Source organism: Antedon mediterranea, chromosome 4, assembly GCF_964355755.1.
Source record: "Antedon mediterranea chromosome 4, ecAntMedi1.1, whole genome shotgun sequence".
In the NCBI taxonomy this organism is placed as follows: Eukaryota; Metazoa; Echinodermata; class Crinoidea; order Comatulida; family Antedonidae; genus Antedon; species Antedon mediterranea.
In genome coordinates, this window is record NC_092673.1 from 29899121 (window position 1) to 29925363 (window position 26243).

The 26243-nt window shown below is 31.3% G+C and overlaps 5 protein-coding genes across 5 annotated transcripts; 3 read left to right on the forward strand and 2 right to left on the reverse strand.

Annotated features, from left to right (window-relative positions):
- The first annotated feature begins 1865 nt into the window (after positions 1–1865).
- Positions 1866–6028, forward strand: LOC140047234 (ADP-ribosylation factor-like protein 3). The gene is made up of 5 exons (XM_072092125.1): positions 1866–1908; positions 2674–2878; positions 3107–3213; positions 4088–4276; positions 4642–6028. Exons 1-5 carry the CDS (start codon positions 1906–1908, stop codon positions 4684–4686), a joined length of 549 nt encoding a protein of 182 aa, XP_071948226.1. The 5' UTR covers positions 1866–1905; the 3' UTR covers positions 4687–6028.
- Positions 6029–6372: 344 nt separating this feature from the next.
- On the forward strand, positions 6373–10564 carry LOC140047233 (ADP-ribosylation factor-like protein 3). Its single transcript, XM_072092124.1, has 5 exons — positions 6373–6510; positions 7128–7332; positions 7742–7848; positions 8164–8349; positions 9116–10564. Exons 1-5 carry the CDS (start codon positions 6508–6510, stop codon positions 9161–9163), a joined length of 549 nt encoding a protein of 182 aa, XP_071948225.1. The 5' UTR covers positions 6373–6507; the 3' UTR covers positions 9164–10564.
- Positions 10565–10629: 65 nt separating this feature from the next.
- On the reverse strand, positions 10630–16619 carry LOC140046274 (isocitrate dehydrogenase [NAD] subunit beta, mitochondrial-like). Its single transcript, XM_072090854.1, has 10 exons — positions 16491–16619; positions 16024–16092; positions 15596–15738; positions 15074–15208; positions 14539–14671; positions 13909–14042; positions 12952–13201; positions 12575–12669; positions 11980–12040; positions 10630–11381 (listed from the first exon to the last, which is right to left on the reverse strand). The coding sequence occupies exons 1-10, from the start codon at positions 16521–16523 to the stop codon at positions 11304–11306; spliced, it is 1131 nt and encodes a 376-aa protein (XP_071946955.1). The 5' UTR covers positions 16524–16619; the 3' UTR covers positions 10630–11303.
- A 306-nt stretch (positions 16620–16925) lies between these two features.
- LOC140046275 (uncharacterized) lies at positions 16926–20697 on the forward strand. Its single transcript, XM_072090855.1, has 4 exons — positions 16926–17023; positions 17922–18098; positions 18367–18597; positions 19176–20697. The coding sequence occupies exons 1-4, from the start codon at positions 16964–16966 to the stop codon at positions 19437–19439; spliced, it is 732 nt and encodes a 243-aa protein (XP_071946956.1). The 5' UTR covers positions 16926–16963; the 3' UTR covers positions 19440–20697.
- Positions 20698–20992: 295 nt separating this feature from the next.
- LOC140046277 (ciliary microtubule inner protein 2B-like) lies at positions 20993–26212 on the reverse strand. The gene is made up of 7 exons (XM_072090858.1): positions 25984–26212; positions 25126–25201; positions 24543–24723; positions 24015–24242; positions 23460–23640; positions 23019–23149; positions 20993–22700 (listed from the first exon to the last, which is right to left on the reverse strand). The coding sequence occupies exons 1-7, from the start codon at positions 26073–26075 to the stop codon at positions 22591–22593; spliced, it is 999 nt and encodes a 332-aa protein (XP_071946959.1). The 5' UTR covers positions 26076–26212; the 3' UTR covers positions 20993–22590.
- Positions 26213–26243: the final 31 nt, after the last annotated feature.

Here is a 26243-nt window from a genome sequence, read left to right on the forward strand (position 1 = left end):
TCATACAGATCTAATTAATTAGTTTACATTTTGTTTTGATGTTATGTATTAGTATTTAGAACTTTGTGGCTTATGTTATTTGTAATTTTGTCTGTAAATTGGATGCACCATTAACTGATAAATGTGTGACGCCGATATAAAGATTAAGATTTTTTTTTCTCTATTTTGCTATGGATATTATATTATGTCACCATGATATTCCGAAATAAAAAGATAAATGAAATGAATGAATGAAAAGGTGATTCCTATGAATAAATAAATAAATAAAAACTATATAAGTAGGTATACTTACTTATTATATATAAAAACTAAACTAAACACTACAGTATAATCAAAATTAAAGCATATTAAATACTAGGCCTCTGTTATTCCTATCTGGATTTAAACACTTTAAATTTTAGTACAATCGGATTCGAAATTAGAAAATCTTAAATACTACAATACAATCGGAATTAAAACATCCTAAATACTACATTACAATCGGTTAAATTACCTAAACTCTATAATGTTGTGAAATATGTAAAAGAATGTTGGCAAATGCATTCTAATCGGCCCAATCCTATCGGTAGATAAATCATATTTTTTATTTTCTTGAACTAAACATAAATAAAACGAAAGAAATAAGGATTGATTTTCGAAAACATAATTGGTCTGACAGTATACATTAATTAAAGTAAAGGAAGTAGAGATTGTTAACAATTATTGATAAGTATCTGGCAGTAGTGTTTGACTAAAGCTAAATGGGTGGACATGTTGATCGTAGTTAAGAAGTTAAATACAAGGCTGTACTGCTTGAGCTAGGAAACTCGGTTCTTTGGGGTAAAGCAGGATATTTGTACTATAGAATGTTTATGTTTTACTAATCAGTGATGTTCTATTTGGGCATATTGTATATTGGGCTAGGAATATCAGTAAGGGAATGTAAGGGGGATAAAGACCGAATTGAGAAGGTGCTGGGTAGAGCGTGGAAAGTAATTGGTTTGTCTAGTATGCAAATGCTTGACTCCTTCTACAGCGAACAGCTTGCCGATGTATTCCATGCTATATTGGAAGACACCAATCATCCTCATGGCGACATTATCAGCTCCGTTTTACATTCGCTATTATAACGTTTTGATGCAAACGTTGTTCAATTAAAACATGTATTTCTACACAGAAACGTTTAAAAACGTGTTTAAAACATTTTAGAAAGACCAAACCTAAAAACATGCAATGTCAAACGCTGTGTTTTCTGGGAACAAAATGGTACAGATTCATTGACAAAATTATAATGTTTATTTGTTTTACTTATTACCTAATAATCAGTATGTGATAAATGTACTACTGTCATCTTTATTAAATGTACTACTGTGTTATCGTTAGGTAAATTATATTTTTTATTTGTAACTGGAATAAAAACTTTCTTTATATACTTTCTGTATCTATAAATCTGTAAAAATTATATAGAAATAAAGAGCCATAATATACTGCATTAACTTGAAAACTGACATTAATTCTACAGCATGCAGGGCGTAGTTGTTTTCCCTTTGTTGCTGAAACAACAAGAAAAACAAAAGAACAAAAGGAGCAGTATTTTAACACATTAACACACTCAATTAATAAATGGGACACCCCTATTTTCCCATCTTTTTATAATGGTATAGTCCATACAAGTCGAGGTGGCCGAAAACGGCACCTGATCCTTTACCTTTTATACAGCTTCGATTTCTGCTCTTTTTCTGGTAGGTCTGCTGTTGATGTTGGTTGCAACGTCACTTGTTTTTTAAAAGGATGAGGAATCATTGGAGCATGAAGACCATGCTGTCGTAAATTTCAACTTTCACCCGAAACGGAAATTACGTCATGCATAGTTACATTTGGAGACGCTGACGCCGATATTGAATATTTTTACAAATCATCATTGAAATGGTAAGAAAATGTAATTAAACATTAAATGGGTTTTAATTGCTTAAATCAAATTATAAATCAGCTATAGTAATCATTAACATGTGTACTTTATTTTTCTCTTATTCCTACGTATTGTTTTTTATACCTTTTCTTTAAAAATTGTGTGCAAATTTAGGCCTATCATCTCTCTGCCGGTTTATATTACCATCCTGCTTGGACTGCTGGGTGTATGTGTGGTGTGTGGTACAGTTTGAGAGTATGTATTTTGTTGACCAAAGGTCTGGACCAATTTTCTGCAAACTATGGCCCGCGAGACAAAAGTTTTAACGTTGTATTGTAATTTGTAGCACATTTTTAATTGTAAAGCAATTTGCAGCTTTCTTACATTACTACAAACATAACATAGGCCTAGGCCTAATAGTGTTGAGATGATGAAAACGAAATTGTGGTCAGTTAGAGTAATTATGTGCTCTGCGGATGTTGGCAAAAATGTTAGTAAAATGAACCAAACCACAGTATTATGCATTGATAATGTTTCGGAACTATGTGTGCTACCGGTATATGTATGAGATTTTTATTATTATAGCCTAGGCCTATAGGCCAATTAAAATGTTCTCATCCCACCATCCATGCCCGTACATCCCTTGTTTTATGAAAATTCACAATTTCTAGTGCCAGTGGGTTGTTTCATTCATAAACTTTTTTTAAATTCTTAATTTTGTTGATTTAAATCTTCTTAGAATTTTCAATTTCTGACCATATTTAATGAATGTTACCTTTCTACAGGGTTTATTAGGTTTATTAAGAAAGCTGAAGTCTGAGCCTGATAAAGAGCTGAAAGTGTTGCTACTTGGCTTGGATAATGCTGGCAAGACAACGATATTAAAAGCACTTGCTGGGGAAGATTACACCAAGATAACCCCAACTCAAGGATTCAATGTTAAAAGTGTATCCACATCTAAGTGGAAATTAAATGTCTGGGATATTGGAGGTAAACTATCACGCTAAGAAGTACTTCAATCATAAAAACACAAAGTAATATAGTGAAAAAACACACTTTCCATCAACTATTAAGTAGTAGGTAGAGCATTCAATGTCACATTACCAGAACACACAAATTACTTGTCAAAGCTACACACTATTCATTTACGTGATGATAGGTAAAGTTGTAATTATAAATGCGGTTTAAAATATTTGTGGTTCTTTTCTGTTTTTTTAGGACAACGGAATATTCGGCCATACTGGAAAAATTATTTTGAAAGTATAAATGTACTTATTTATGTAGTAGACAGTACAGATAGAGCAAGGATGGAGGAGGCTGGCTTAGTAAGTAAATCAATTATTATTTTGCTTCATAATATTAAAAAACAACAAATTATTACGTATTAGCAAAGCATGAACCAAATTTGAAATAACAACACACACAACTAAAGAAAAGTAAATTATTGACAATGTAACACTACTGTGTCAGGTAATGTAACATTACTGTGTCTGGTAATGTAACATTACTGTGTTAGGTAATGTAACACTACTGTGTCAGGTAATGTAACATTACTGTGTCAATGTAACACTACTGTGTCAGGTAATGTAACATTACTGTGTCGGGTAATGTAACATTACTGTGTTAGGTAATGTAACATTACTGTGTTAGGTAATGTAACATTACTGTGTCAGGTAATGTAACATTACTGTGTCTGGTAATGTAACATTACTGTGTTAGGTAATGTAACACTACTGTGTCAGGTAATGTAACATTACTGTGTCAGGTAATGTAACATTACTGTGTCAATGTAACACTACTGTGTCAGGTAATGTAACATTACTGTGTTAGGTAATGTAACATTACTGTGTTAGGTAATGTAACATTACTGTGTCAGGTAATGTAACATTACTGTGTTGGGTAATGTAACATTACTGTGTCGGGTAATGTAACATTACTGTGTCAGGTAATGTAACATTACTGTGTCAGGTTATGTAACATCGTGTAACATTACTGTGTCAGGTAACATCGTGTAACATTACTATTACTGTAACATGTTAAACTACCACATGTTTCTTTTCTACTTCATACACTTTTTCAAGAACATTTATGCTTCATAAAATTGGAAAACAACAAATTATTATGACAGGACATACAAAGCATGAAAAGTTTCTTTTCTATCCAGCACTTTTTTAAGAACATTTATTTTAATTTGAACAGGCGTTAAATGAACTTATAGAAGAAGAAGAAAAACTGGCAGGTGTTCCAGTTCTTGTGTTTGCAAATAAACAAGATTTGGCATTGGCCAAGACTGCAGCTGAGGTTTCCAGTGATCTTTTACTTAGTAATATTAGAGATCGTAAATGGCAGATTCAACCTTGCTCTGCTCATACTCAAGAAGGACTAGATGTGAGTACTTTTTTCAACGCATTAACTTCAATTTATTGCCACCGTATATCCTCTGGTAAAATCCCACCCTCCTATCGAAGTGCATAAAATTGGGCGGTTGGCGGGTGGGACTATACCTAATAATACCTAAACCCTGGTTCAGGAAAAAAAATGATTGGTAAGCATTTCTTGTAAAAACTCATCTACATCCAGACCAAAATTACAAATTTATTGATATTTGTCTATTAACAATTTGCAGTCTTTAGTTTGTTACTTCAATTGTAATTTTTAATTAACATAGTTATAATATTGTACATTCTTCATTTTAATACAGTACTTTAATATCTGTATAGCAATTTTGATTATTAATTTCCTCCTTGTTGCAGCTTGGAATGACTTGGGCAGTTAAGACATCATGCAGAAAGAAGTAGAGATACCAATGTACAGGTATATTTGAATCAACATTCCAACAAACTAGTAATGTCGCCCTCTATAACTGAGGATCATGTGTAGAGAGTATTATAGCCTAACTGTACCCTACTCATTGTTAATGCATAATCTTTAGCATTTTATTAATGCTGATACATATTTTATGTAAACAGAGGCTTCTCTTGTCAATAGAAAATGTCAGTATTAATGTAACGTAGTACAGTATAATATTATTACATTGTAGTATTGCTTCCTAAATTTGAGAATATTGTGTAACCAGGGAGGTATAAAATACCTCCCTTATGTAACTAACAGTTTTATATTTATAAGCTCATGCACTTTTATAAATTGGTTTCTAAATTGCACAAGTCAAGAATACATGGAGGTATGGTGGTCATTATATTAGCACAATCAACAGTTATATTTAAGCTGTGGAAGAGTTTAAAGATACGCTATGAACCTTGATATTGATATAACTTTTATATAATAACTTATTTATTCTATATGATCTGCTTGTTATTTAAGTACAGTTGCTACAGTGTTGTAATATGGTCTTGTGTGTATCGGGATCTTAATGTTTTTATTAAAAACTTTTATCAATAATTACAGGTATGATGATAGAATAACCAATCACAGTGTGATGGGATTTTAAATTGGTACGCTGTATAATTTGTTTTTTGGTATTTATTTAATAGCAATATATGGAAATAAATAGATGTCTGTAAAGGTTTAACTAGATATATTTTTTATTATCTATAAAAAATACTTTATTTTAAGATTAGCAAATTGTATTTAGACAATGTATTTTACTGTATTATTGTGTCTTCAAAGAATTTCATTTAGCTTCTAAGTTTTATGAATGATAACATTTCTTTTTGAAAGAGCTATAGTCAAACAAACTCAAAACGTTATCAACTGCTTGGTGACAACCATTCTGGTTGTCATGATTTCATCTGTTGTTTATGATGACATCATCACATCTCAACCATAAGACGTTAACCATAATTCGTTTTACTTTGTATATTTAGTACTGTGGATAAGTAGTCAACTAGGTTGCTCTAATAAAACACAGTTGTTTCATTCATAGTTCATAATGTTGTTTTTTCTTTTACTACTGTATGACATAAGTTTTCACAATTTTATAATAACAACATTATAACAAATAAACTTTTGCAGTCTTACACAATAAATGAACCTGTATAGCAAATTACTGAAAAAATGACAATGCTGTGGGTATCAGTAGCTGGATATATATATATATATATATATATATCTTTTATTAAATGTAGTAGACATTCTTTCCTAAATAGAAGGCAGCATATTTTAAATCATATTGCAAAATGTTGTAAAAAGAATGGGTTATGGGCCTAGAGTAGTATAATGTATTGTGTTTTGGGTACATTAAATAGTATGCTGACAACGGTGTTTTTTTTGTGTTTATTTTGAAATTAAATAGTTGCAAGTATAATTTACAAAGCAGGATATTCTAACCAAAGGGGCAAGACATTGATGTGCAATGGTAGTATTTTTGTACAACATGCTTTAATTTATATTACGTTATTCTACTGGTTACGTCATCTGCATGCATAATCCATGACGTCAATTTGAGAAGGGACGGCCCTGACAACATGCAAAAACTACAAAAACATGTCCTCTATGGATCTTCGTAATTTGTCATGCTTCAATGAATCTTGACAATCGATCGGCGGCGCGACGTAAATAAGTAGCAGAGTGATCCCTCTCAGAGATAACGGTTTACAATCCGTAGCGTAGGCCTACAATCTAAGTTGAATTTACACCATAAAGACACAGTTACATTAAAGATGGTAAGTATTTTCTGTGTTTATTTGCATGACTTGATATTGATAACCATCCTAATATACTTCAATTATTGTTCTTGACTTAGAGTTTCTTTTAATACTATATTAATTAAGTGTCATCCCAGAGCTTGCCTCAGAAACTCCTCCTAGGCCTACTACTCTAGTAGTAAGTAGTAGGTAGGCCCAGTAGTAGAAGTTTATAGAGGGCCTGAGGCCCAGTGATAGGCCTACTCAACCCTAACATTTTTCTATTAAGTATTTACTAGGCCCTATATTGTTGTTTTCGATTTTTTGACTTTTAATTCATCATTGTAGAGCATTTTGCTTATATGTCATTGACTCATTGTCATTTTTATCAACAATTGCCTTTTGAAATTATTGTTTTCCATTAAAATAATTAATATTAATAAATAAGAAGTACAAAAAGAACAGACAGTTCGTTGAGTAGTACTACTGTACTAACCTTAGGCCTATGACTAGATATAAGTCGTGTCTCATTCGTAGTAAATTTAAGTAGGCCTATATTAATTATTTAATGTTTTTCATGCTTTTCTGATGTAACATCTTTTTTTTGTAGCTACAATATTCAAAATGTGTATGCATGAATGTGTTTTTTTTTCTAGGGTCTTTTGGATTTATTACGAAGAATGAATGCCCAGCCTTCTAAAGAGCTAAAAGTGTTACTGCTTGGCTTGGATAATGCTGGCAAGACAACGATATTAAAAGCACTTGCTGGGGAAGATTACACCAAGATAACCCCAACTCAAGGATTCAATATTAAAAGTGTCAACACAAAAAAATGGAAATTAAATGTCTGGGACATTGGAGGTATCTTCATGTTTAAATGACTGACATTATTAACTGTCAAAATATCATCATTAAATCCTTAGATATCAGAATCTGTATCATATCATCAATTTATCAAACACCAGTAACTACCAACCACTATCATTCTTATAATATCAAATTAAAAAGAAATCATCTCATAACGGCTTGTTTAATGGGTTTTAATTTATAAAGCGCAAAAAAAGTCTTGAAGCTCTGAGAAACAATTGAAAAGAGGAGGTCAAAGTTTATACTGAAGATAGTATTGAGTTTACTGTATGCCCTAATTTTATATATAATAGTTTTATGAATAAAACTAAAGAGTGCCCTAACATCACCATTGGTCTGTCAACCAAACATTAATTTTGTATTTAAAATATTGACTATAAAATTATCTTAATTTGTAATTTAGGACAAAGAAAAATCCGTCCCTACTGGAAGAATTATTTTGACAACATTAATGTGCTGATATATGTTGTAGACAGTGCTGATACACCCAGAATGGAGGAGGCTGGCTTTGTAAGTGTCGTTAAAATACAAAATAAACTGGAACTAATAACATAATGTAAATTATTAGTGCATAATTTGATGAAAAGATATCCAAATTGAATGTCATACTGTGAATAATACTAAAGCTCTGTCTACACTATCAAACTTTATGTGACAAATGTGATGTGCCCATATATGGACATGATGATGTCATATCACTACCATGGGCACATCACACTTTTTTTTGACAAACTAGTTTGATAGTATAGAATATAATTAATTCACCTGAAAATCATACAAGGAATTGTAACAACATTTTTATTTTACATGTGTTATTATTTACAGGAGTTGAACGAACTTATATCAGAAGAAAAGTTGGCTGGTGTTCCAGTTCTTGTGTTTGCTAATAAACAAGATCTGCCGTTGGCCAAGAAAGCTTCAGATGTTTCAAAAACATTATTATTAACAGATATTAGGGATCGTCAGTGGCAGATTCAGGCATGTTCTGCCCACACCACAGAAGGACTTGAGGTTTGTATTTGATCATTAGACACAATCTTTTAAAAGGGACTGTAAAGCTCTGTCTGCACTTGAATACCTCGCAGAGTTAGGCAGACATCTAGACATTTTTTTTTTCTCTTTTGTGGCGTGAACCACCACCTTTATTCTTTCATATCATAATTAAATACATTACAAATAAATCGGTAATATCTGTCTTCATATGTTCTTTCTTTAATTATATTGTTTTCCGTTAATATTCTACATTTTTCTTTATATTTTTCTGCTCAAAAAAAAATATCAGTAATTTTTGTAAATTTTAGTTTTTCACATATTGTTTCTAATATTATCCTCCTGCTTTCATGGTTTGTTATTATTCACATTGTACACAGACAATATACATACCGTATTGTTTCATACCCTTTTAATTCATACCATTTATATACATCTTATAGACATTATATACAAAGATATAAAACAACGTTTAAAAAAAAAAGAAAAAAAAAAAAAACATCTAGACATTCTAAAATCATTCTTAAGCTCTGTCTACACTATCAAACTAGTTGGACAAAATTATGTGCCCAAATATGGTAGTGATATCGCACATCCCCTTTTTTTTGTGTCAAACTTGTTTGATAGTGTAAACAGAGCATAACAGACTAATCTTTAAAATATTGTTAACGTGGACAGCTTAAAGGCATGTGGCACAATGTGCTGCCACCTATCTTTGTAGCTACAATATGATGCCTACAGTATGTAGTAAATGTAATGTATATATTTTTTTTTTTTTTCTATACAGAAAGGTATGGAATGGGCTGTTACTACAACTAGTGCAAAAAAAAAGTGAATTACTGTAGGAGAAATAGAACAGTCGTGAAGAGAATATATGACAAAATAAAATCATCTTGAAACGCAAAAACTTGACTGAAAATTATATACTTTATGAAAGATAAGCTGAGAATTCAAATTGTTGCTGTAAAATCTTTAAAAAACATTCAACTTTGATACAGTACTGGAACGTTGTTTACAGATTTGTATATACACCTTAATCACTTTAAACTATAATGTGCATATTTTACAGGTTTAATTCAGCAGAGATAATTTAATGAATGAATGCTTTTTGAGGAACACTAAAAATGATTAAATATTTAGCCAGCACTCAAATTTAATTTATCAACAAATTGAACTAGTTCAATATAATATTTTCCATTCCAAGCTTTATGAATTTGTGTAAATAACAAAGAATACTTAAAACAACATGTTATTCCTGTTGTATTTTTGTAAAGCTTCTGCCAATTTTAATTGTCCATTAAGTAGCACCTTGAAATTATTAGTAGCGTACTTACTGTATTAACTGTGACTGTATGTTGCGTACTTAAAGAAATTAAAATCACACTGCACTACCTTTGCTAAAGCTCTGTTTACACTATCAAACTGTATGTGACAAAAAATGTTATGTGCCCATACATGGTGATGTCATATCACTACCATCTGGGCACATCACACTTTTTTTGTCAAACTAGTTTGATAGTGTAGAGAGATAAGAGCTTTAGAATAATTATTTCAGTAAATTCACTTTCATTTTGTGTATTTAAGTGATTTAATACTGATTTTTATGTTGTAGGAAAAACTATATATGTCATTGATTCTGAATAGTGGTGTTTTTCCAAAGTATAATAATATCTGAGACAAAAAATTGATTAATTGCTGCCCTAACACAAGCTATAATGCATCAAGCCCATAGCCAGGATTTCTATTTTTACAGGGGGTTCATTTTTTCAAAAAGGGCAAAATTTGCTACTAGTTTGGAAAGGGCGCTTAAGGGAAAAAACAAGGAATGGCCTATGGGGATTATAAGTAAATTAAAACAATGTCTTATCATACCATGGAGAAATAAGTTAGTTCTCCATGGTAGTACTCTACACAGTATTTAAACGTGTGTGCTGTGTATGTATAAGATCGGTCTTGTTATAGCTCTGTTAACACTATCAAACTAGTTTCATCAAATAGTGTTATGTTCCCAAATATGGTAGTGATATGACATCACATTGTTTTGTCACATAAAGTTTGATAGTGTAGACAGAGCTTAAGAATGTTAGTAATATTAATCTTACCCACCAGTAATAATAGATGAATTGTTATCAAATATAACATTCCATTAGACATTTTTTTTTGTACACTACTTTATAGATTATGTAATTTATTTATAATTTAAAAATTACCTTGCAAAAATGTTGATTAAAATGTGAGATTTTAATGTACAGTATGTTTTTTTATCATTGAATCACAAAATACAATATACAAATTGTTATTTTATGTACACTTTAATATTGCAGTAAACAACTCAAAATACAGTATATTAATTAATATACTTATAAAACATTTATATTACAATACAGTACAGTATATGACTTGAGAATAATCCCATGAGGCTAAACTTGGACATCCACAATGTAATCCGTGTGTAAGCCCCCTGGGATTATACTTGGTCTTACTTGGTACTACGTATTATGTAAATGTTTATTTCCGAGTGGAAACATTCACAGCACAAGAAACCCACTGTTATATTAACATTTTATTATACTATAATTAATTTATAATCTTTAGAACATATTTGACTAAATTGAAAATAACAATCAGCTTTTGATCACAATAAACATATTCATTAATAAGTTATTAATTAATGACTTTAATACAATTTTTATTTTTTTGTAAATAAATTGCATGAAATATAATTAAACATCATTCTGTTGCCATAGTGAACTGCTTTAAAATAGAAATGCAACATTTATGAAAGTCTAAAAATAAATTAGTTTACTGAAAATATTAATTTAATTAAGTATCATTGTAGTATTTGTATTAATGCATATCAAACATGTATAGCTTATGAAATATCACAACAAATATCTTTAACATTGCAAATAACATTCCTGCTTTTAATGGATTTGGTTGATTTGTGCGTTAACCATTAGCGATGATGAAATACTTTACATTTTAATACTGTTGATAACAGCAGTTGTAAAGTCTGTACTTGTAGCGTAACCACCTATGTCTTGTGTTCTAACCTAGAAATGAAATATAAATTATTTGTTGAATTCCTGCTGTAGTATAAAATATCACTACATTTAAAACTGTTATTTATTTATATTGGGTATTCTCTTCAGTAAAAATAACTGTTCTCCCAGAAGACCCAGTACACAATTCACAATAAAATTACAAAACAATTTAAAACAAACCAATGATACAAATACAAAAACTATAAAAAAAGGAATAAAATACCACCTCACCCACCCCACATTCTAAATTATCCACCATCTGTATACCAGATCTGAGTACCACTAAAAATAAATCTTCTTCTACTAGATTCAGTTCTAGCCTTGGGTAATAATAACTTACCATTAGAAATGAACCTGGTAGAATAATTATTAACATCATGATCTAATTTAAAACTTAATAGTTGATGGCCAGGAATTAACCACACAAGCATTAAAAAATGAGTAGATATCTTTGTTTTTTAGATAAACTTAGAAACAATCTTAGGGTTTACTTTTCTAAACATCCAAGATACCCCCAATTCCAAAATGCCATAAATTAAAAGGGTAAAAAGGTTCACAGCCTTGTCACTTCCCCCTTCCCCTCATCATTACAAACTATTTAATTTACCTTTCCAGCCTTCAGAACTCTCTCAACAGCATCAATTATTAATCTTGCATGGAAGTCTAAACTGTAGATATAAATTAAATCAATTCAGCATCACAAAAATCATTACTTTGTATTAAAATAATCAATTATTCCATACAACTATTGTTTAAATGATTTATACTTGTTCATATTCTGTATTTAATGTCTTCATAGAAAACAAAGACATTTTGGTTGTCAACAAATCAGATTAAAACGATACATATTCATAAATGGAAGAAAAAAATGACAAGTTTTAAAGAGAATATAAAGAGAAGATAAAAATCTTAAAAAGTTAAAATCGTATTGTTACAAATTACATTCTAGAGACACCGGTGTTAAAAATATGAATAGAGTTTGGCACAAACAACTTTCTAAAGCGGCATCGCACATTATGTGGTGGACTAAGTCTAATACCAGACCTATTTAGGTTATAAAACAGATTGTATGTGTGTGGAGTATAAGTTAAAATATGATGAAACTTTCCCACATATGTATATTGGTTAAACGTGAATGCAGACGACATTTATATATCAGGATGATATTGATAAAAAATAAAATGATTGTTAAAACTGCTTACTTCATATGTTTTAGCATATTAGCTGAGCATAGAAGCATAGCTGTGGGGTTGGCAATGTTACGTCCAACTGCACCTGTGAATGTGTGTCTTGCACCCTTCAAAACAAATACAGATTAAGAAGAAATTAAACAACATATTTTACACATCAAGACTATATTCATGTACATTCCACATACAACTTGTTTACATTTTTTAAGATACATAGATAGATATATCTTCCTGTATCACTAGCAAAATCTGTGATACAGAATCTTACCTTAACCTTTCATGATACAGGCGCCACATGTGATACACATACGATCCTGTATTATGGAATTTGCCTATAATACTGAACATATTTCCATACATGGAGATACAGCACTGACAACTATACTTACTGGTTCAAATATTGCATATTCATTAGAAAAACTCTCGCCTGGGACCAGCCCGGCACCACCGACCAATCCGACAGTTAAATTATCAACAATGTTGCCATAGAGATTAGGCGTTACCATGACATCAAACTGGTGAGGGTTAGAGACTAGCTGCATACAAGTGTTGTCAACAATCATTGATTCAAATTTAATCTTTGGATACAATTCTGAAACATCCCTACAACTTTCTAAAAATAAACCATCTGCTAGCTTCCTGTGAAGAAGAGAAATAAGGACAATCAAACGTAACTAATTCCGCTAGCTTCCTTTGAAGAAGAGAAATAAGGACAATCAAACGTAAATACATTGTTGAAATTTAATATAATTTTACCAAAGCTCTAGAGTTTATAGGGTTATCCTCATGCTCTCATCCTGTCATTTGTATATTTGTAATATTGTATTTGATGAATGAGCAAAAAAAAAAAAAATGCAAAGAGCGACAGAGGGCGTGCTATTTAGTATCTTGGCCCTTATTGGACGATACAGATTATATTAATTAAGCTTTATGGCCATCACAAATTTATTGAAAAAATTCACTTTTCCTGAAAATCAATAGACATAATCACTTAGTTTAGAGTTATTTGCAATAAAAAACAGGATGATCAGTTGAAAATTACGAACGTACAAAGCAAGTAATATGCTTTTTTATCATAATACTTAACATTCAGTTATTCAATTCAACAACATCAATAATTTCTATCAATGATAAACAATACAATAAAAAATGGTAATATATAATGAAACAATACAATACAATACCATTAACGAGGATCTTGAAAGAAGAAATTTCTTGTCATGCAAGACCCAAAAATGTAAATGTATGTTTATTGTTTCTAAATTTATGATTTTATGGCTGTGAGATGAGCCTTGTGTAAATACATAAAATAAACAACATAGCATTTATAGCACAATTTTACTTACATGATATTTGCCTTGTGTACTGCAGTGACTTTCTTTCTATCATGTTTAGTTGCATAATCAAAAGCAAATTTGGCAATTCTTTTGCTGTTTTCTCTTGTGATTACTTTTAAACATTCAATCACTCCCGGTACGCTCTGACAAAATACAAAAGCACATTTAACATTCTCTGTACTGAAATGTTTGTTTTGTTTTATATATTTAGGCAAATTGCCATGGATAACCAAAAGCGAAATCATTCACTATCCTTCTTTAAGGTGGCAATCCTATTCAAGAGAAACATACACAAGATGCTCTATAAATACAAGTCTTTAGGAGTGGAGTTGTAATTTGTCATTAGAAAATGACATGACAGGATTTGAACCCTGGACCCTTGGATTGGTAGCCAGAATTTGTAAAAATTATTTTTTCAGGGGGACAATACATCTTTAAGTATTGTTTATATTTATTTGATACAATTATATTAGTAGTTTTAATTTTGTTCTGGTGATACCAGGCTTAAAGCTTTCTTGAGCTTACTTGGTCTTCTCAAGGCTTTGTATCTTTTACCTATTACTTTGAATTAATCTGTAATTTATGTGATGAATTGGGAAATAAAACAAACGAATGAATGAAAAGAAAACCCATTCCTACCTCATGCTCCAAAGCACTGTACTCGCCTTCAATTTGTTCTCTGATAACAACCACATCTAGGTTACTATGCCTGTTTTTAATACCTGGCAAGGACTTGCATTTCACCACATTTGCAAATACATCTAATTCACGTCTGGAGAATAAACATATGTACAAGATAACATTTTTACCATAATTTATTAAAAAGGAAAAAAAATGGTAATTTTGCTTGTAAGAAATCAATCAGTTAACTAGATGATGTTTTTTGGGAATGGGCGATGATGATTTATTCTAATTGGTCAGATGTTTTGATTTAATATTTATTATACCCAAGAATTACTGAGCATTCAGTACAATTGCCATGAGAGCAAGGAAAAACATCTAACCAATTAACTTAGCTTAAAAATGCGAACCTAATTTAATCAGCAATGATGACTGTTGCTGTAATTTTTATAAAGTTCAAAGTTTTATATTTATTATATTTGTTTATTTTTTTGGTAAAAATATTGTGAATAAACAAACAAACAAACAATTGACAAACTCTCTACTGTTTTACCTGAGTTTCATGTTTAGTGTTTGTAGCTCTCCAGGTCCACCTGCTGGAGTATGGATGATTCCTTTAAGACACACATGGTTTTGCCTGAGTGATTCAACAACTTCATTTAACGTTGCTCCATGAGATTGCACTTCACTGAAAAAAAAAGCAATGCTTAAAACTAGTTTGACAAAAAAGTGTGATGTGCCCAAATATGGTAGTGATATGCCCAAATATGATAGTGGCATGACATCATCATGTCACATAAAGTTTGATAGTGTAGAAAGAGATTTAGTTTAATTGCTTCAGAATCAGAAACATTTATTGATCTCCTAATGGAGAAATTCATTTGCTCAGAGTTTAAAACATTAAAATATAAAAAGTTCTGTACATAATAGTAATTATGTACTATATAAAATAGATATTTCATTATAAAAATACGTATAAAAAGTGTAAAAACATATATAAAGATATAAAACATACTGTCCATACACACAATATTTTGCTAAGGAAAGAAAGAAAAAACAATATTGATTTCATTACCTGAGATGATATTCTTCAAAATCTACTGGTGCTCCAATTTGTTTGAAAACCTCTTTGACTGCTTGCATTAGCTCTGGGCCTACTCCATCTCCAGGTATCAATGTCACTGTCCTCCTTCCTTCTGACTTTGGTATAGGTTCAGTCTGTGTAAACATGGAGAAATTTATTTCTCCATGGTGTAAACAATTGGGTTTTTTCCTACTTTATAACATTGTATATATACTTCTCTTATTAATGCATTTTATACAAGATGTTTCTTGGGATTTTTTGCAATGATCTTATTTATAATAACAACTGTTATACAATGACATTTTTCTTCAGAACTAATTGCCTTATTATATGCAACTTACAAAATAGTATAGTAATACAAAAAGATCATTTGTTTTTAACATAAATAATAGTAATACATTTTTATTATTAACACTTACCACAGGATGAAATAATGCTGCAGTTGTAGATGCATGACAGTTTAACTCAAGTCTACTTTTCGATGTACCCTATAAAAATTAATAAATGACAATAAACATTGTAACAATTAAAAAAACAATCAATCAATCAATTGTCAAATATTAAAATATTGTTTATTATTTTATATATTTATATACTACAGAAAGAAAATGTAAGCTTAGTTAATTATAGAAAATTTGAAAATTTGAAGGTGCTCTGCCTACTTTAAACTTGGGCGTTTCTTCTAGCTAGACCTTCCTTGTGTAGTTTACTCAATGAATACGGATAAAATGGATGGGTACGAAAGGTATGGTACGGCATAAATAGCGCCGGATAGTTTGCCAGGTCAGGCTAGCTCAATCACAAAGTAGGCCTAACAAATACCCTAATAAAAGAATTATTTAGAAATGATTGCAAAAACTACCACCACAATGATGTTATAACTTACTTTTAATATCAGGCGACAACAGTTTCTAAGCATGTTGCTTATTAAATAATATAGTTTTCTTCTATCAAAATCAGACGGAACAAACCTCTTCTTTTTCTCCTCTTTGTATTTCTTCTCTCAGAGTCAAGAGATGAATTGAATTGAAGAGCCGAACGACAAGAGAGGTCGCTGTTACCAAAAGTCGATACCATTATATTGTAAGGTTGTTTAAAACGTCTGCAAATTTCTCTTACGACATTAAACTGTAAAACTACACATTTTTTATTAAGTAACAATAACACTAAATAGTCATAAAATGGCTTCATAATTATTTGTTAGGCTTAAATAGGTAACTGCACATATGGTAAATCTCTCTTCCAGAAAATGTGTCCTCATGGAAATAGTAATAGTTAGGCCCTTGTGTCGCGCTTGAGTGATTTCCAAAACCACATAAAAACAACAAAAAAGTAAAATCAATCAACTTAGTTGTAAAAATGTTACGCACAATTTATCGGATTGCGTGTCGATCTAATAATAATATTATTCACTCATTGGTAAGAAATTATTAATTAGTTATGACTGTTGTAGTTTTACTGTACTACATACTACTACCCTACTTATAATATTAATATAAATATAGACCTCTCTATCTAGCTAGGCCTAGGCCTATCTATGGCCAACAGTTCAAGTTCAATGAGTTCTAAGGATTAAGGGAAGGCATTGTATGACGTTAACTACGTCACTGACTACAACATACAACGTTTTTTTTCCTATTATATTATTATAACTATCAATACTGTATATGTTGTGGGTTCAACTGTCACATCAGCACTTTATATCTATCCACCTCCTTATCCAGTGTCATTATGATATTATTATTATTAATAAATATTAATTTGTACAACTAGGCCCTATTATACAATAGAATGTAATTTTTTGATCCAATGAACAACTTAAAGATGTATTGTCCCTTGAAACACAACAAATGAAGGTCAAAATATTCTAAATTTAATTTGCCATATCAAAGTAATAATAAAAGTCGAAAATTCGAGCCAAAAACAATAAGTTTACGTAATTAACAGGTAAATTAATTTGATTACATTTCGTCTAAAAAATCGTCACGAACGAAAGTAAACAAAGATTTCAAACCATGAGTATGCATTATGAGAAAGTGCTTTCACACAGATCGCGAGGAAGAGGAGAGCCAAACAAGCGCTTTGCATTATGAGATATGTTTTGATCGAAAACTTTGAATGGAAGTCAAAGTTATTTCAGTTAAATGATTTTTTTTTCGACTAATTTTTGGTGAAATTTAATAACTACTATGATACTTCAAAATGACCCACTTTTTTCGAAATCTTTTTTTAAATTTTTTGGACAATATATCTTTAAAATAACTAGACAGTACAATATAGTAGAAACAGGTGTATTAAAAAGTTTTAATTATTGCAGCATACTCCAGCACCTCTGTATAGATGTTTGAAAGACGTTTGTGCTGCTGGTCCATGGCGCATTATTGGTAAGAGTCGAGGAATGTGCAGCAGCAAACCAATAAGCCGTTACCCAATACCTAATAAGGAGAAGTTGGATCCGGATATGAAAACAAGAATGGATGAAGTTGAGGAAAAGGTCTATTCTTTGTATATTTACATTTTCTTAATGTTATATTTTGTAATTTTAATTAATAATTTTGTGTGTTTAGACTTCATAAATGATCTGTACTAAATATGCCATAAGTTAATATTCTGTAAAATGGTTATGCATCATATAAAAGTAGGTAACTTTTAGTCACAATTTTGTTATAAATTTTATTCAGGTTGATAAAGATATGCTAGTAGTAATACAGGCATTCCTTGTTACTTGTCATTCACAACATATACTTTATATACTTTTACAGACTAAGTTTGTACCAAATGTATTCAAAGCATTGGCTCACCGACCCGATGAGTTCCGTGCTTTCTTCGATTATTATGATGCTTTGATGATGAAAGAGACTGGTTCCCTTACAAAAGCTGATAAAGAACTAATTGTCATAGCAACAAGTGCATACAACAACTGCCAGTATTGTGTCGTATCCCACAGTGCATTGCATAGAATTTTTTCTAAAAATCCTATTATTGCAGATCAGGTAACTTTTATTTAAATTAGTAGCTCAAAAATAGAGAGTCTGTAAGATTATTTTTTGTAAATATATATTTAGGCAAATTTCCAAGGATAACCATAAGTGAATTCATTCACTATCCTAAAGGTAACAATCCTAATACAAACATATACACAAGATGCTCTACATAAAAACAAAGTCGTATTTACAAGTCTTTGGAAGTGTGGTTATTTACTTGATTTACTTGATGTTAAGACTTATGTCATTAGAAAAAAATCCTGACACTGACAGGACTCGAACCCAGAACCCTTGGATTGGTAGCCAAGCTTCATAACCACCAAGCCACAATTTATACATATTGCTCATAATTGCTGTGCGCATCCATACACATGAGGTATCAAAATATCGTAGGCCTACTAATACATCTTCACTTTTTTGTTATGCATCTGAAATACTGTATGTAATGAAGCATGGTACTGTATATGATAATAGGTAAATAAGATAGGAATCTGATAAAATTTACATTTTTTTAATATTGTCAAGTAATACACACAGAAAATTAACATACATACCAACAGGTGGCATTACATTTACAACTTTTGCAGGTGGCTGTTAGCTGGGAATGTTCTGACATAGATGATCGACAGAAAGCCATGCTGGAATTTGCAATGGTAGTTTGCAAATCGGAACCAGTGACTGAAGCTCATTTTGAAGCGTTAGAGAAGCACGGCTTTGATCGGGAAGATGCCTGGGACATTGGAGCTATAACAGCACTCTTTGCTTTGTCTAATAGAATGGCACATCTCACTAGTATGAGACCGAATGAAGAGTTTCACCTGATGGGAAGACTTCCAAAAAAAGTAAAGTAAAAAGATATTAATTACACAGTACTATGTTGAGGGTCTTAGGTTAAATGATTTGATTTTTTGCAATGCAGTACATTGAGAACCCCACCTCTGAGAACCCCACCTCTGAGGACCCCACCTCTGAGAACCCCACCTCTGAGAACCCCACCTCTGAGAACCCCACCCCTGCCAACCATTTTTTTTAAAAAAAGAAGAAAATCTAAAACATTTTGTATACAGCAGCAAAGTTGAACTGTCAAAAACAAAAGAAACACTGTTTTCCTTTTTTCTTGTCAATTAAAATCCTTGGGCGAGATCTGACCCATGATCTCCAGATCACTAGCCATCCCTGATCACCAAATTCAATGAGAATGACTTTTTTAGCAGTGTTATGTCAGAGTAGGGCATAAAATAGACTACTTTAGATATCTTATGAATAAAGATTTAAAAAGAAAGTCTTGTTCATCATGATCTCTCAGGTCATATGTTTTTAGGTGGTAATAAAGTGTACTAGTATTCAAAAATGTCAAAAATGGTATAGATAAACATTTGTAATCTTCATATTGTATTACAGTACAAAATGTTATAGGATTGTTTAATAGATTTAGGGTGAACTCACCTTTAGATGATTGTAACACAATGAATGCTGTATCTCTTAATTTTTCTGTACAAATAATGTATTGCATAATTATTTCTATTTATAAGCAAGATGAAAGTTTAAAACAGCCATCATAGAAAAATATTTTATTAAGACAAATTGGATTCATATAATGAAAGCTATAATCGTATCAAATTGTGAGTGTTTTTGCCCCTAAAAAAAGCTTCAGAAGCAAACCAGGGGTTGCAATGAAATTAGATAATTTATGTTTTAATTTGTGTAAACACAAAGGTTAAGCATCTTTTTTTTTAAAGTGTTATTTATAAAGATAAATTGGATTCATATAATGAAAAATAACAGTAGCTGAAATGTTTGCCAAAAAAGCTTCAAAAGCAAATCAGAAGTTGCAATTCAATAATGTTGTTTTAATTGTAAACAAAAAGATTAGGTATCTTTAAAAAAAAATGTTTATTAAATTGGATTCATATAATGAAAACTATGGATTAGCAAGATTGTGAGAGCACACAGTGTTTTTCCCAAAAGCTTTAAAAGCATATCAGATGTTAATTGCATGTAAACAAAAATATCATTGAAGTTAAAATATTATGAAATGATAATTGGGGTATAATTAATAGATAATAACATTTTCAAAATACAGTAACTGTGTTTTGACTTGTAATAAAATGCATATATTATCATGTATCGAGTTTGTGTACAATTTTATACCCATTTGGGCATCTGCACACCAAACATACACATTTTATAGGATCCTTAATTTCAGGATTTTCATAAAGCAAATAGGAAAATCTTGGGTTTAAAAGGCTTGGTCTAGAAACCATCATTTAAACCGAACGTGTAAATGTGACATTATGGCATAGATTTGATGAATAAATAGAGCTTTGGCAATATATGATTCAATAAGCATATAAAAACAATGTGGTTTAAAAAAGCATAATTTTATTTAAATCAAATAATTTCCTAATATAATAATTCCCAAAACCACTTATAATTTATAAAAATCAAAACACTGGTGTATTTGATTGTCTTTAGTCCAGTTGTAGGATTGTTTTTATATTTCTAGACTTAAATACCATCTGTGAATTAGTTTACTTAATTCTCCTGTTAAGTTTGGTGTACTGTAGTGATAACTATACTGTACACATCCACCAATGTATAGTCATATTTTAATACACTAAATTCTAAATTTTTCAGTGCAGTACAGAAGACTAGTTTATTTTAAACATATTTTTACAAAAAGAACCTGTCACACACTTAATATTAAATATTTATTCAGTCAAGCATGCATCAATTAATTTGCATATTCTAATATATTCTACACTATAAAGTGACATAATATATCCTTACTAACCAAATCATGATCAGATTTCGGTGGGAAGTAAATTATAGTTTTGCTCAATGAAATGACAAATTATGATTACAACACACTACAATGCATTCTGTTGTATTTTGCAAATACGCAAAGAAAACACTAAGAAATACTAAAGTTTGCTCAAATAGCATGTCACTACATTATATCATGGAATGTATAAGTACATTTGTATATGCTTTTTAATTGCATATGAACAACACAATATTGATATCAAAATTCACATTCAAATTGGTATCTAAAATGGATGATTTGCTAATAATAGTGGATTACAAGACTAGCATACATTGGTTAACACAGACAGGTATATTTGCTTTAATTTTGTCTGGTGATTTGGTATTTTACCTGTGGTGTAGGCCTATTATCATTGGAAGTGAATTAAGGTTGCTTACTAATGTAAACGGTATCCACCAATATCAACTAAATGCAGTTCTTGTTTGGTTTTAAACTGCACTACTCCTAATCAATAAAGTATATACTGTAAATATTTGCATATAAAAAGGGCTTAGTCAAACTGACAACAAAATGTGATGTGCCCATATATAGACACGATGACGTCACATCACACTTTTTTCATAAAACTAGTTTAGACAGAGATTTAGTAAACCTAACCACATGATAAGTAAAGTAAGGGGGTACATTTTCCTGCTGCTGGAAAGCCAAGCCACAAATAAGTTTAAAAATAGGGACGACACACCTGGATTTAGTTTATTAAGATCCCACAATGTCAGAACCAGCATACACCCTCTAGTCACATTACACATTATACACCCTAAAAAATGATTTGCCATTGACAAATACAACCTTATTAAAACCATGCAGTGGCTCAGTCTATACACAATTACATTTGATTGTCAGACAGCAACAACCCCACTCTCAGTGGCGTAACAGCTATGAGCACTCACTGGCTAAACCCTGAGCAGTGCCCAGAGGCATTAAAATATGTCAAAACAGGCTAAAAATGCTCAAGGCCTCCAGCATTGGAGGGCCACTTAGGGTTCCTATACCAGGGGCATATAGGCCTCTGCGTTATACCACTCCCCTTCTCAAGTACCCTACTGAAATATAAAAAGCTTGATTTCTAGAGAGGCATCTGATCACGATTTCTAAACATGGCACCACGACTGTGAACAGCTTATGATCAGCTTTGCATGGCAAGGTATATACCAATAATTAGTTGGTTTGTTGTCCTACACTGATTGAGTTTGTAAATACTTCCCATAATTGTATTGTTCATGAGCACAAACTGGAAGTGACCGTGATGTGTCTCCGTACGTTTGGCCAAAACGGTAACGCATTTCTAGAAAAAAAAAACATAATAAGATGATGCTGTTGGTTTAATTGTATGTAAATCAAAATGTAACCAACCAAAAACCTCATTAAAATGACAATAAATAATATCGCATGATTAGATTCTCATTATCCTGTGATCCACACCCACCCCCCTCAACAACTTTTTCAACAAAACTTCTGTACACTCAGGGGAAAAACCTTTTATTTTTGTTAAAAAACTGTTCATATTTGTTTCTATTAAATTTGAAAATGTAGTCTTTCCAGAAATACTTTGGGCCAGAATGGTTTTGGGAGAGTTTATTATAAAACTTAAGTTTAAACTTACGAGGTAAGTAGCCAGTGTACTTGGGAACCATTCCGATTGGCTTATATATTCTTCGCTGATTCATGCCTTGTTGATCGTCTCTGGTTGTCAATTGAAGACTTGCCTTAGCTTCACTATTAGATAATGTTGTGCTGTAGAGAAATATTACAGTTTTCATTTTGTGTACTATCTAATATGGTACGTGCGCAAATTAAAATGCAAAATTTGTTTTCCTAACTTAACCTTTTTAAATGCCTAACTAAATAGTAATCTGAAAAAATTGGGACTTTGAGAACAAATTCTATTTTCCGTCGCTTTCTGAACAATAAAACTTTGATTTTGATGAAAAGTTTCTATTTCATTAAAAAACAATTCTCATGCTCTGGCATTTAATACAACAGAACAATTACAGTGTACTTCATATATATATTGAATATGTTTATTTTCTTCTTTAACACTTACTTTGGTTGTAGCTGATTTTTAATCTTGGTTCGATGTAAAAGTGTCGAGTCTTGGAAATTACGTAGTGATTTTTCACACATTTCATGGTAACGTGTACCAAGACCCAATTCGGTGACACTTTGCCGTGGAATAAAGCCACGATATCCAGGCATTGGTGCCTCTGTAAATTTACGTTTGTCCTCTGTAAAAATGTCAGTAAAAAATAAATATAATTTACTTGTGAAGAAAACCTCATTAAATCTTGAACACTGTGTAATGTAAAAGTCAAGGGTCCTAGGTTCAAGTCCCGTCACATGTCAGGATTTTTTCTAAGGACAAAATTACAACTCCCTTACCAAAGACTTGTTTATGTAGAGCATTTTGTCTTGTCTTGTCTTGTCTTGTCTCCTCACCCTCATTAAATATGGTGTAAACAAATTTTATTTAAGCCTCAACCTAAATGTGGTAAGATGGCCAGTTCATTTTCATGGTACCATCATGTAATGCAATCAATTAAAATATTAGTACTTTGACAAATTGTAATTTAGATATCCAATACAAAAACCTTATACAAACCTAAAAGTATTTTTCCGGTGGGGTTTCTATCTCGATACTGATTCAGGGATCTGATAACAACTTTGTCTGACGTGACTGGCTGAAGTCTGTGACCTAGCGATACCGACTTTTTTAATGTACCTATCTTCTGATCATGGTTTCTTGTGTTATTAAAAAAATCATCGATACAAACGTCACAATCTTCTTTGTATGTGTTTCCAAATTTGAACGGCATTCTTGGTATATAACCTGAAATAAAGAATGGGCATATTAACATTTTTTCATAAATTATTTTAAAATGGAGCTGAAGCTCTGTCTATACTATCAACTTTATGTGACAAAAAAAATGTGATGTGTTCATATACAGTATGGACACGATGATGTCATATTAGTTACTACCATATTTGGGCCCATCACACCTTTTTTTGTCCCTAGTTTGACAGACAACAACTGGTGGAAGTCCAATGCTCTAACCATATAAATATTATAGTGCATGACTTTGCCCCATAAAATAGATATTAAAAATAATCAAGAATGAAAGTGACTAACCCATATAGCCTGGAACCATTTTCTCAGTGAGCTTGTTGTCACCAGTTGATTTTGGTAGCCTAAAAGGTGCATCTGATTGAGGTGTGTCATCTGGCCCACCCAGACCTAAGCCTCCGTATTGACGCTCTGGCTTGAAATCAATAGGCCATGTATCTGGGATTGTATGATGGTTTGTGTATGTCTGAAAACAAATACAGTATATGCATTGAGTGCAGAATATGTTTGGGCTTTAGCCTATATCAATCCTGGTTATTATTCATTGGTGGCAAAAAAAATATTATTTTAAAAAATTCATCGTCTAATGAAAATCTCAATTCAATTCCATTTAAAATATTTTATATAAAAGATTTTTGTATTTTATGCATAAATGTTATAAATTGATCGAATTGAGATTGTCAATATAAACGATTACTTTATATTACTAAAAACAAACCTTGGCTAATTTGCTTGTTGATTTTTGTAGTTTATGCATATGATATAATAAATAGAATTGAATTAAGATTGTTATTAAAATATGAATTTTGTGGAATTCGACCATAGAGATATCTCTATGATTCGACTAAAAAGTCAGCTAACAACAAACCTTGGCTAATTTGCTGGTTGCGTTTCCGTATGTGTCTCCAACATGGTACTTATACTGTTCAATGTATCCGTTATATCTGACAAAAAAATAAGCAATGTTTATGTTTCAATTTTAATATTTCTACCATTGCCACAGAAGTTGTCAGTATGTAGAATATAGGTACAGTATTACCAAGGCAACCTAACAGGATGCTGAGCTTGAAATAGGAACTCGTAACAGTTCTTTGATCTGGCTGCAACAAATACCAACAAAACTGAACTATACATATTCTGTGTGGAGTGCGGTTCCTGTTAAGGGGCGTAGAACTTATCCTGCCGCAGCCACAGATAAACCCTTTGATCTCAGGAGCTCAGCATCCGGTTGTTAGATTGCCTTTGGTATTACATACAGGAGAAAAAGTATAACAAGAAGAACTGAAATTAAAATTCTGCTAAATATACCTATATGTTAAAAAGATTCATTCGGTTGGAATTACAAATAAAATGTAATAGTAAATTATATCTCAACAGTAGGTTATAATAGTAAATAACGTATCACTACACTTTGAGAAAGCCAACTGATGGTGGGCGAAACTATTATAACCTACGGTTGAGATATAATTAACTATTACATTTTATATACCTATATGATTTTTATTGATATTTATGATATTATTTATATTATTTTTTAAATAGTACCTCAATGCTTAATAATAATAAATATATTATTTATTTTGAAACATCAGTAGTTAACCACAGAGCTTTACAAAAATGACCTGTACATGTTTCCATGGCACGCTTTACATGCAAGATTACATTACATTACGAAAACAATATAACACATGTTCCATGCTGGGTCTAAAAACATAATTCTACTTACCCTGGGACTTGAGTTCCTGGTTTAAGTTGAGAAAATTCCCTGCGGCGATCTATATTCCACGTCGTGGAATTTTGCATATCTGTGTTCATCATATTGAAGCAATATAGTTGATAGATAGACTTCCCAGAAAAATAGTAATAAACCACCGAGGCTGTAGTTTACGGCTAAATACACGTCTTTTATTGTGAATCACCGCACCACCAACCTGTGAACAACACAAACATTGCAGTGCTTGTTGTTGCTAAGTGCCAATTATTTGT